This window comes from Sturnus vulgaris, chromosome 8, assembly GCF_052056855.1.
Source record: "Sturnus vulgaris isolate bStuVul1 chromosome 8, bStuVul1.hap1, whole genome shotgun sequence".
Classification (NCBI taxonomy): Eukaryota; Metazoa; Chordata; class Aves; order Passeriformes; family Sturnidae; genus Sturnus; species Sturnus vulgaris.
In genome coordinates this window covers 8,978,757-8,991,225 of record NC_142250.1, presented here as the reverse complement: position 1 = coordinate 8,991,225, position 12,469 = coordinate 8,978,757, and the positions used below count along the sequence as shown (strand labels likewise).

The following is a 12,469-nucleotide window of genomic DNA, read 5'->3' as shown; positions in this document are numbered from 1 at the left end:
CAATGGGTTAGACTGGATTATATCAACATGAGGTTTCTACTGGTCAAACACCACTCATGTATTTTAGTGATTTACTTCAATATGTCTAAACAAATCTTGTTACCATTTTTTGTTTCTCTAATGAGCTAAGGTCATAAACCATATGCAGAAAGAATATTACCAGGGTTGGTTCTGATGGATACATTTTACTCCCTGAAACACTTCCTATAAATTCTAGCAAAATGGTGAAGGATAACAGTAATTGCAGAAATTACTGAAGAATGCACACAAGTGATCCATACAAGAAAACACATATGAGTGATTCCAAGTCTAAGAAGCAGGCAATAAACAAAAAAAGCCTAAGAAACAGTTTGCATGTTTCACCAATGGCTGCTTGATGAAACTTCCCTAATTAGGTTTATTAGGAATAGTCACCAAAAAGGATTCTGTTCTTTTAAATGCTACCTTTCAAAAGCTATCAACCATCAAATCACATATTTCTTGCATTTATTTGCAGTTTTCACAAAGGGTGTAGGACACTACTTCCAAGACCTGCCAAAGTATCACTGCAACAGGTTTGAACTACAGATTATGCACAAATCAGAGGGCCTAAAGGAGTGTGTGTATACTGTGTAATTTGCAAAGTAATGAGCAAAAGACATCACTTTTCAATTACACTTATAAGTGCAGCATTTAGATATGTCAGGAACAGAATATACCTTGTAATTAAAAACAAACTAAAACCACCAGCAGCAGTGGTTTTGAAGCTAATTAGGCATTCAGGGAGCTTTAACAAAATCAAAAATATCCCAGTACCTTGAAATTTCTCATCCATTTATTGCTTGAAAGTCATATTGCTTTGATGCCAAAGCATCATGAATTCTAGTAGCAGGGTTTTCTTTTTCTCTTTCAACAAAGTACCAGACATGTAGCATTCTATTTTTAAACATTTTACAGTCTTTACCGAGTCAAGCAAGAGTTCTTTTCCTGGGTAAAGTTAGAAGAGAAGAACTACAAACGTATTAATCTTATTTACTCCCAGACATATTGACAAAATTGCTCAAGAGGATGCATTTTGTAGCATTATAAAATCCTCAAGAGAACTAAATTCCTCCCACACCTTGTCCCCAAAATATTTTTGCAGGAAAAGGTATGAATTATTTACAGAAGAAATTGCCAATAAAATGCATCTGTTACAGAAGATAAACATTTCTCCACCATTCAGATTTTTCTACATTAGGCTTCTAGTTGAAATTCAGATCTACAGCCAAAGAATTCTTGTACCTTTATGTAAGAGAAACATTAAAAGTTCCTTAATTATAGTGTTGCCAGTGGGGAGCACTATTTCAAATACATAAGAGAATTAAAAGAACAGAATTCACCCCTGGAGAAATTCAATGGAGACAAATGGATTGCCTCAAGGAAAGCCTGACCCACAGGTATTTTCCTTAGAAGACTGGAAAGTATTTTATAAAACATTCTCCTGCATTTAGTGACCAATAATCTACATTATTGTCATCAGCTCACATGACAGTCAAAAAGATATCTCTGAAATAGAAGTGACAAATTCAGGAAGTTCAAGTGTTATGGAATAGCAATAAATCAAGAACTGAAACATGGACAGCCATAAGGCCCCACAAGGCATACAGCCATCTCAAGTGTAAACTGTATCTGTTGCTCAGGACAATTACTGGAACATCTGCCCATGATGTGCACATCTAGGAGCCCAAGCAAATTTCACCACTGACAAAGCAGCTGAAAACAAAAGGCAGCTAAAGCTAAAGGTACTGTTACCATAATATGTTGTTGTTCCTGCAAATCATCATTTTGAGGGCGCTAGGCCCTTACTTCCAGAAGTGTGAGAGACAGGTAATTCCAGCTGGCAAGAGAATGCTCTGATGTAACAGCACTGATTTTATATTCCACCTTTGATTTCTTATGTTGGGTACCTTGATGCTTAATCTCCCGGAATTAATGGACATTTCAGAACTACATTCTTTCTTTCTTTCTCTCTTTCCCACTTAACAAATGGTTCCTGATTCTGCATAGGTTTTGTGAAAAACAGGCGTTCTCCTCTATGTAAAGCACAGGAAATCCCATGATAAAGTTAGAAACATGGATTTCAACAGTATGATAAACAGTGCTAGAGAACATAAATTTAATTACAAAGATCAAAAGCAACAAACAGCAACACTGCCCTTCCTCTCACACCTGAACCACCCACACAAGGCAGTTCCCCACGTTTCTGATCTCTAGTCACAAGCAGTTATAAGTCTGAGAAGAACTAGTTCAAGCAGTTTTAAAATTTAAAATTTCCTCTGATAAATTTAATTCTGCTGAAGATAACTGTTGCACACACACCCCTCTGCTGGCTTTGCACAGTCCAGAATCTTGTATTTACCATTCTGAATTGCCAGCTACATTCAAGTGCCGGATTGCACTGTAGAGGCAATCACACACGTGGCTATTTTATTCCACTGACTGTGGAGACAGTAATCTCTGAGAGAGCAATAGCTTCTTTATCCAGACAGCTAAATTTACTACTACTTGTCTCATAATGCCTCAAGTGACACAGAAGACAGAAGTGAATAAGCTGTGACTGGGATATTAAGGAGTAAATAACACCTCTACAAAGATACACCTTCCAGAGAGATGTAGCATTTTCTGATTTAAGCACACAGCCATCCACAAGTTAGCTTTTTTTTTTCAGATCTGCAGATATATTTGCTTTGAGAAGTGAGACCAAATCAAAGAAACAACAGGAACTGGTGTGGAAACAGAAAGTTTCTGAGAATATTTTTCTGTAATTTAGCTACATGAGCTATACATGTTACTCAGAAATTAATTTTAAAATAGTCTGGGAAGCGACACTTGATACTGGGAGGAGAGGTGAAAAGAGATTCTTGGACATATGCCATTCCTTGGACTCTGAGGTGTGCCATTCCCCTCAATAGGTACTTTTTGATGGTGAGACTAGTCAATGCATATAAAATCATTCATAGCATCACTGTCCTGGTTTGAGCTGGAATAGAGTTAATTTTCTTCCTAGCTGCTGGTACAGTGCTGTGTTTTGGACTCACTATGAGAATGCTGATGACACACTGATGCTGTAGGTGTTGCTTGGTGCTCACTCCAAACTCCAAGGACATTTCAGTGCCTCGTGCTCTGCCAGTGAATAGGTACACCAGAAGCTGAGGGAGAGGAGGGCTAGGACAGGTGACCCAAACTGGCCAAAGGGATATTCCATACCCTAAGAGGTCATGCCCAGTAATAATAAACTGGGGGAGTCAACTGGGAGCTGCCAATTGCTGCTCAAGTCTAGGCTGGACCTCAGCCAGCACATGGTGAGCCACTGTATTGTGCACCACTTGTTTTTCTGGGGTTTTATTTTCCTCCCTTTGTTATGTCTCCCTTTTAATTCCAATGATTATTATATTTTATTTCAATTATTAAACAGTCCTTAGCCCATTGATTTTACCTTTTTTTCTGATTCTCTTGCCCTCTTACGTACTGGGGGTACCTAAGCAAGCAACTACATAGTACTTAGTTTCTGGCTGGGGTTAAACCATGACAAGCACAACTTGCATATGTGTAATACTGTATAGTGGCCTTCAGAAACTGCATTACCTATAAAATTACTTCTATTTTTATTCACAAAGTATATGTTTGTCTTTGATGATGTCCTGAAAGGGGCTCATTAAATTACTAATGTAACTATTAAAGCTATTAAATTACCAAGTTTGAGGGATCAATTCAAAGCACATTGAAATAAGCATAAATCCAAAGTAAACCAAGTGTCTCTTCACTGACCCTCCCATGAGGCTCTGAATGCTAAAATGTTTTTCTCCTGACAAGATTAACCTCTTCATTATATAATCCTCCCTGGCCAAAACGGTGGAAGTAGTTACTCCTAGGGCTCATAAAATGTTCCGTTTGGTAGTACATAATGATGGGGGGAGCAGGGACACGTGGTTTGCATTTACTTTTAGAGCCCAGGGGGGAGATTGCTCCCTAAGCTTCCTGACAAGATGCTTACTTTTATTCCCATTGTCACTATGTTTTCCCATGAACAAATATTTATATTTCAGAGGAAATGTTTCAGTAATGTGTTTCAGACAGGATAAGCAACATGTTCACTTCCTTTTATTATGAGAAAGCAGTTTTGCTTACAGGAGGAAGTAAATAAATAGATTCCCCAGAGATGCCTGGGAAGGGGTAATTCTTGCAGGGAACCCATCTTGAAAATACTGGCAGCATGACAACAGGTCAGCGAAACCTGTGGAGGTTTCACTTGCAATTGCAAGAAATGAACACATCAGAGATTTATCGTTTCCTTTGTTCAGAGAAACAGACCATTCCTGTGCAACCCTGTCTTAATTAAACATTCTCTCTTCTGACAAATTTTAGTAGCATCTTATGTTCCTATCTGCATTATTATAATGTACATTTAATACATATGGCAAGCTATAAATCCATCTTTTGTTAATACTTCTGAACATATAACAGAGACGGCTAATCAGTGAAAATAACCTAATTTGACTACTCCAAATTGTGAGCAGAGAGTTTGACTCTGTGATAATTTCCTGAGGTTCCTTACAACCTGAATTTTCCCACGATCCTAAATTAAGACATGTATTTGGCTTTACTAACTTGCATACTTATTGCAGGAACTGTGAAGATCTGGCTGTGATACTTGACAAAAGCAATATAAATGTACACCTGTAACTCAGCCTCACTTTTCCCTAGGCTGCACAGCGCAGGAACTCAGAAAGCTGCCTGCATGCATGGAAAAGTACCTACAGGTACAAACTCTTCCTTCATCCCAGGATCTCACTCACTTCCTGCACCTGCAGTTAGTCTGTGTAAGTATTCACTCTTGAAAATCAGACTTAGCAGCTTCCATTTCTTTGATGTTTGGAAAAAAGTTTGACATTGGGTCAAAAGCTACTCTGTGCAGAAGCTGCTCATTACCAACCCTGTAACACCAAGCCTTTCTACATTTGTTTTTATCTGCTGGAATATCAGAACAAAGCTGACTAATCCTGTACATGAAATGATTATTTGTAGGACTTTTCAGTTAAGACTTTTGCTACAAAGTTTGCCAAGACACAGATGTTATAACTATAAAATACTTGACCAAAAGTTGCTGGTCAGAAGTGGTGACAGGCAACACTAAGTGAAACGGGTCAGGTTTTCTTTTATTTCTTGCTGTCGATACTTACCTCATAGGAGAAAATGTTCACATCCATTTTTAGCAGCTTGATCAAAAGCAGAATTTCATTAAAAATACTTCATGTCCTTCTCTTAACTGTGGCACTGAGGAAAGAAGAGGAAAAAAAAAAGAAAAACTTTACTACTTTCAACCTAAAATTACAACACATGCAACAGCAACAACATCTTTTATGATCCATTTTATATTCTAAAACAGGCCTGATTGGTCAACAAAACAGTCTTTTAAAGTTTCAAACAGGTAAACTGTATCTCTTTACTAAAACACTCTTTGCTGCAATACACTGAAGAAATCATGGGTAGCTTGATGAGCTTTTGAGCATAACTGGAGATTGACATAACTCTGCAAATGAAGCTTGTTTGTGAATAATTTCCCTATGGATTTCGATTTTTAAAAACCAAAACCACCTTAGGTGTCAAACCTAACACTGCTGTACCTCAGATAACCAGCTCCTCTCTCTTAGGCAGCAGACTCTGAGGAAGGTTTTTTTGGCTACCTTCAAGAAGGTGACAGACTCTAAAATACGAGCTGACAGCCTGATGGCACATGAACTGGGAATTCTGTGTTGCTTCCCTCTTTGGTAAAAAATGAAATTAATTACAAATGTCCTTCATTGGGTTTGGTAAATGCCTACTTTATTGTGGCTTGGTTCCCATCCAGGAGCAAGGCGGAGGTTTTCCAAGAACCAAAGGTGGGAACAACATTGATTTCACCTCAGATGCTACCCTAAAAGCAATACTCAGTGGCATAAGTAGGTTTCAGAGGTTCATGCTAAGCTTGATTAGCAGCAGTGAAATGCAGAGTCTTCAGATGAACAGAGTAGTGGCCCACTGGGCATTTTTCCCTTCTTATCAGGATCACTGAATTTAGGACTGAAGTTAATTTCTCACAGAAATTACAATCTTATGTAGATACCCAGAACAACACAACAGAAATTAAGTAACACTTCATTCCATCTTTGTGGAATAGATGAGTCACAAGAATTGATACAAGAGCTAGAGGCATGATGTTTATGTCCACTAAGAGTCCTGCCCTTAGCATTTTAGGGGCAAAGACATATCAGTTTTCCTAAACTGCAATGTTTCATACAGCTACAACTGTGGAGAACCTTCTCACCATCTTTTCTACTGCGTTCATCTTTATTTCCTCCAAAGGTCCATACAGCTCCCTTTGTAAGCCCTACAAATAACAGCCTTAACCCACAATTAAACAAGCCCCCAAGTTATTAATTACTGACATTAGTATACTCAGGACTCTAAAACTGTTTCACTAGATACTTTATGTGATACTGTACAATTCATAGTTGTTAACTTGTTTCCTGAGTATTGATGGCAGATTAGAAGTTACTTGCAGCTTCTTTCAGAACATCCCTTTTCAAAAAAAAAACAAACTACAAAAAGGGCATCTGGTTTATCTGATCATAAACCCAGAGCTTTCTATGTTTTTATTTCACTGAGCTCTCATTCATTCACTTCTAACAGCCTCTCTCTGCTTCATCCTCATTAAAATCTACAAATGTGACCTCCAAGGATATATCAAGATCCTTCTTACTTTTAGACAGACATGTAAAGCCCCTCCACAAGCTCATTCACAATTCTTTTTCATCAATCATTAATCATTTACGTTATTGTCCTATTAAAAGCCACATTAAGACTGTCCTCCTTGCTGAGATTTTTTTGTTATGCTGTAAAGTCAGACCATTTGTTTGAAGAATGTAAGCAGATAGAAATGTAGCTAAACTTGATTTTCATCATTACTAAAGCATAAGCCTAAAAGTTCCACTTCACAGATAAAAGTTTATGGCCTTCATCCCCCTGCTCTGAGTCTTCCACTTTCCGGTTTTGAAAAGAGTTGAGTTCTTAATTAGCATTGTTCTTCCCTGTTACAGCTCCAAAATACAAACATTTTTCATACCATCGAAGCAGATCTCTCTGTGATGATGATCTGCACTCAGAAGAATAGAGCAGCTAAACCTTACATGCACCTTCCTTACCAGAGTCTTGAGGAGCTCACAGCTGAGAAGAGATTTGGCCTGCTGTGACTGTCCCCATGCGTGCCTACAGAAAAGTTATCAGTTCTGGTCGTGGCAGTGCACTTCCTTCTCTCTCCCATCTGCTCTCCACCCAGGCAGGCATTATCTGAACTAATGCTCACCCTCAACAACAAGCACACCATGATATTGTGTGTAGGACGTGCAGCAAGGTCACCATGGGCTGAGGGAAATTAAAACCTTCTGGAACACAGAGTAATTCAGTGAGGGATGTACTTGCATGGTGTAATTCTCCAAAAGGGAGAATTTCTTTTAAATAGGCAAGAAGGTGAGGAACACGAACACCTGCTGCAGGTTGGCAAGTGAAACATTTGCAGAGCAAAGCAGGCCTAGAAGGAATGCAGAAGACACCAGGTGGAACACTAGGCTCCCTGGATGACTCCTTGTGGCCAACAGTCATGTCTAATCTGGTCTAGAAGCCTCTTCTGTGATGGACAAGACACTCCTCTTACACATTGACACTAGAGAAAACTCAAGAAAACTCAGCCCACTTTTTCCCTCAAATCCACCTCAGGTTCACCTTTGTGAAAAAGCTTCAGAAGCCTTAGCTGATGCAGTTTTCGCTCCACTCCTGTTTTGTTTGGTTTGCTGGGGGTTTTTTTATTATTATCAAACTTAGACTATTGCAGAATTTTATCCTCTCGAGCTTTTTACGAGTTTCCGCTAACTAACCCTTCATCTCTGTGCATTGGTTTCAGTTTCTGTAACATCACATATCCACAGTACATCTGCCCCAAATTTCTTCAACAAATCTTTGAGCGATTACATGGAAGAAAACTGCTTTTAAGCCTTATGTTTCTGAACTTGCTTAATATGGTCTCACTTCAAACTTTTGCCTTTAAAAGTTCAAATACTGGGAGAAGTTTAAGTAAAAGAAAGAGCACAACCTTAGTTCACTGTTGTAAACTTTACTATGACACACCTCACTTGCTCTACATTACATGGTTGAACAGGCAGTAGAAATGTTACTTCCCATTGATACCTAAACCAACATTTCCTCTCAGCATATTTTCAAATCCTTAATGTTGTTGGATCCATAGCAAATGCAAGTATTTTTTTTCTGGGGTCTCTCAGAGAAAAAGGAACTTTTTCCTGTATTGATTATACAGACAATAGCATGATGACATGTGATATAAATATTTCCATTTAACCAAGTACAAATGCCAACATTTGGTGTGGAGTTGACAATCAGGTTCTAAAAGAAGATGGGATATTATGATTGCCACTAACCCTAACTTAGGAGCATCTCCAACCACTCAGTTAAACTATTGCTAAACAAAAGTGCGAGTAACTCTAAAGCTCTAATTTCTTATGCTCCCTTCGTAGAGAAAAGTTTTTCCCTTCATTCATTTTTTCCAAGAGCTGCAAAAAAGTTGGGCTAGGTATTGTCTGCTGCTTCTCCCCAGAGGTTCTCAACAACTGTAAAGAAGAGAAAAAGCTCTTTAACATCATTCTCCTGCTAGGTCTTTTTAGCAGGGAGGCACATCGTTTTCTATAACCAGCTCTTCTTGTATCCAGTTCTCTACATGCATTTGCACTCTATACCAAATACAAATTTCATTCTTGTAATGCAGAGAACCATTAATAATTTAAGATTAAAAAGGAACCTAAGGGCAAGGATATTCCATTTTTGCTCACGAGATAGATGGTACGCTGCTAGTATGCCAACTCCAGTTATCTTTGTGCATGTTAATTCAGCAAATTGCTTTTCAAACAAAGTGCATGCAGAAAGTGCCTAGAAGATTCTACATGAGAAGAAAGTTTCATTTCTATGGCAAATGTGCCAAACCAATATCCAGAAAGTGAAATATGAAAAGATTTTAGTTTTGTCCATTTAGTTTTCACAGAACTGGGGTTAGCCAGGATGAATTTGTAAAGAAGCCCTCAGCAAGAGCGAGTAAAAGTCATGCCAGGTGTAGTGATAAGTACACCAGCGCCCTGCCTGCACCATGAGAAACAATGAACACTTCTAATGGTATGGAAGCGATGCAGGAGCGATGCAGCAGGACCGCCTGACACCCAAGTGAGCCGTCAGCATTTCTGACCTTACCGCGGAAGGGAACGGGACATCAGCGCGAGGAGGACAGGTGCGGAGACCTTCCTGGGGCAAGAAGCTCCTGTCAGGAGCTTCCCCGGAACGGGGAGCGACCCTGGCCCGCCGGTCCCAGCCCCGCGGTGCCCCAGCCGCCCACCGCTCCTTCCTCCGCCGCAGCTTCCCACGGTGTCCGGCCCCGCCGGATCACTCACAGCGACCGACGGTGGCGCCTGCCCGTCCGCGCCCGCCAGCGGGGCCGCATCGTCTTACCTGAGCGCGGAACGGGACCGGCTGGGGACTGGACAGAAGTGACGCTCAGCGAGGTACGGAGGGCGGTGCGGTGCCGTCCCTCCCGGCTGTACCGTTCTGTGCCGTGCCGTTCTGTGCCGTGCCGTGCCGTGCTCTACCGTGCCGTTCTGTGCCGTGCCGTGCTCTGCCGTGCCGTTCTGTTCTGTGCCGTGCCGTTCTGTGCCGTGCCCAGCGGCAGCGGAGCGGGCGGGCGCGCGCGTCCCAGCCAACCAGCGCCGTCACGTGAGCGCGCCCCGGCACGCGGTGCTGCTGCCGCGGCCGTTACAGCAGCGCGCGCGCGCGCGCGCTGTGAAAGGAGCGGGGGGGGGTGCGCGCGCTGCTCTGCTCCGCTCTGAGGGCTGGGGGTCACCCCGCCCCTCACGGGGCTCTGGGGCTGCCGCCGGCGGTGCGCTCGCCCTTCCTGCCCTCGGGAGAGATCGTTTCCAGGAATTGAGGGGCTACAGAAGCAGGAAATCCTGCGGAGCCCCGTGCGGAGAGAGGCCGCAATGGCATCACCTCCGCGATCGGGAGGGTGGGGTTCCCAGCCGCCTCCTCCCTGCTCCGTGTGAGCATCCGCGCGATGAAATGTGGAACTTGACAGTGGAATCAAGGTGTGTGTGCCTCCCTGAACTGTGAATACTCGTGTGTTTAACATTGCTGACGAGTCTGACGAGTAAAGCCCACCGCACCGCTCGCCTCAGTTCCCCACATAGAACTTGCAAGCTAAATCGTCGCTAAAAAAACAACGTTAAGACGGTTTTCTGCCCAGGATGCTTTCCATTTACACTGTCCTCAGGGCGTCTAACCTCTCTATCAATAATAATACGCTAACAGAAGTTTAAAGAGAACAACAGTGGGACACCGTAAGTAATCCAGCTTCATAAGGCATTTAAAATGGTTGTAGAACGAATTGCTGAGATACTTAGGTAAATTTGAGGAACGGCCCAGTAGACTGGTGTTAAAGGAATTTTCTGCTTACTCAGAGTCTTGGACTCCATTTTCCACCCCGGGTCATCCTGTGCTGTTGAGGAGGATTTGGGAGGACTGTGGAGGCCAGGTGCTCAGCTCTTGTGCCAGTGCTTCACGTCAGTGATGTTTAATGCTGGTCACGGGGAGTTTCTGACTACACAGCCTTTCTGAAAGGTGAAGGGCTAAGATGCAGGGCCTAAGGACAGCAGGAGCTGGCAGTACTGCAGCTAGAGAAGCAGGCTGGGCTTGCAGCCAAACTGCTCTCCTATCCGAATAGCAGAGACCAGACATTCTGTGCAGAACTAATGAACCTATCCCCCATATCACAAAAACCATAAGAGAAGCAGGGTTTGTTGAATCCTCTTTCTTCTTATGATGATTTCTATTTCATGTGCTTCCCTTTGGAGTCATGAAGGCTTGAAATGTACCTGCTGTATACTGTATCAATCGTGCAATATACATGCATGCTGTATTAGGATGCTGAACTGTGCAGCAGGGGAAATTAGCCTGTGTGGAGCTCTGTGATGCCGTGGACAGACTGCCTTCAGCACATAAATGAGCTTTAGACTACTGTCAAACACTTAGCCTGCCCTGTGCTTTACATTTGTAAAAGAAATGTGGGAGAATGATCACAGTATTCCGGGACCTGACCGTTTAAAATAAATGACACTGGTATTATGAACTCCTCATTAAGTGGACAGAAACTCTTAAAGACTTGGTTAAACGTAAAGTTTGGAATAAATTACTAAAAGATAATGAGCTTTGTTGCAAATGTGGTAACAAGGACAAAGAAAGATTGCTAGACAATAGTTACTCCCCAGAACTGGATGGATTATTTTATTTGGGAAGAATATATAAGAGTCCTGGTAACTCATATTTAGAGCCCCAATGAGGAAGCCTCCACTGTGCTTCCACAGTATTTTGTGTGCAGAATTGTATAGTTGTGCAATTTCAATCTGTACAAACAAACAGTCTAAATTCCTGTAATTTGTGCTGGAAACACACTATCATTTGCAAGGCAATTGGAGCATACAGCTGAGCTCACAAGGGTTATCGTCTGCATCTGTTCAGAGGACAGCCTCCAATCTTGTATTGGCTAGTATTTTTAGCTCTGCTAACTAAACCCACATGAGATAAAAGTCCACCCACGCAACAGGTTATATAGTTTGCTTTAAATTAGTTGCGTTTTGTGAACACTGCATGGCTTGATTCTATTTCATGTATTTCCTCCAGACTTAAAAATGAAATTGTTTGAAAGGTTCTTGACTGGCAGTTTTAGAAATTGAACTCCCATGTTTAATCCCAAACTCAGTCCAACACAAAGAAGCTTCTCAGCTGTATCAGAGAATAAACTTTGCTAGTCTGAGGATAGTCTTATTTACTTATTTTCTCATGCCATCAAAGGCAGGATTTCCTGATTTTTAACTGATCCATAGTTCCTAGGTGTAGGATATTTTCATTACATTAAAATTCTGCCTTGAATACTAGGACTGTATGTTTAATTCAGAGGAAAAAAAAGCAGCAAGTATTTAGTAAATCATCTGCCCTTTAAAGTATATAATTCAATTTCAGCCTTAAATTAATTAGGCAGTAGTATGGAAAGCTAATGATCTCACAGAACACTTGCTCTCTTTCCACCAACTCTCATTTATAGTCCTTATTGATTTTTGAAAAATTATTTTATGCTTTTAATATTGTGCTTATTTTTGTGCAAAATTACAGGTGTTGAATATATAAGCAGAGATGGAGTACCATTATCCTTCAAAATGCACATGGAATAGATGAGGAGAAGCTATCTAAGTTCTAGGCTTCCAGGAGTGGATGACAAAATAATTTATGAAATTTGCTGTTAAGAATAATTGTTGGCTGACGGTTGTGTAACTTTTATGACAATGTCTCTTGAACTCAGACATAAGAC

At 41.2% G+C, this 12,469-nt stretch overlaps 1 protein-coding gene across 2 annotated transcripts in view; it reads right to left on the bottom strand.

The window, feature by feature from the left end:
- RHOBTB1 (Rho related BTB domain containing 1) overlaps positions 1–9,772 on the bottom strand; it is a 52,152-nt gene extending 42,380 nt beyond the window's left edge. Inside the window, exons 1-2 of one of the 2 annotated variants that reach the window (XM_014882338.2) lie at positions 9,565–9,772; positions 5,202–5,295 (exon numbers count right to left, since the gene is read on the bottom strand). Coding sequence is in view for 1 of the 2 variants with exons in the window: in XM_088168797.1 (XP_088024923.1) it covers positions 5,202–5,206 (5 nt within the window). In the remaining variant the exon portion in view is untranslated. The remainder of the gene's footprint in view (positions 1–5,201; positions 5,296–9,564) is intronic. The other variant, XM_088168797.1, reaches the window with a different exon arrangement.
- Between the last annotated feature and the right edge of the window lie 2,697 nt (positions 9,773–12,469).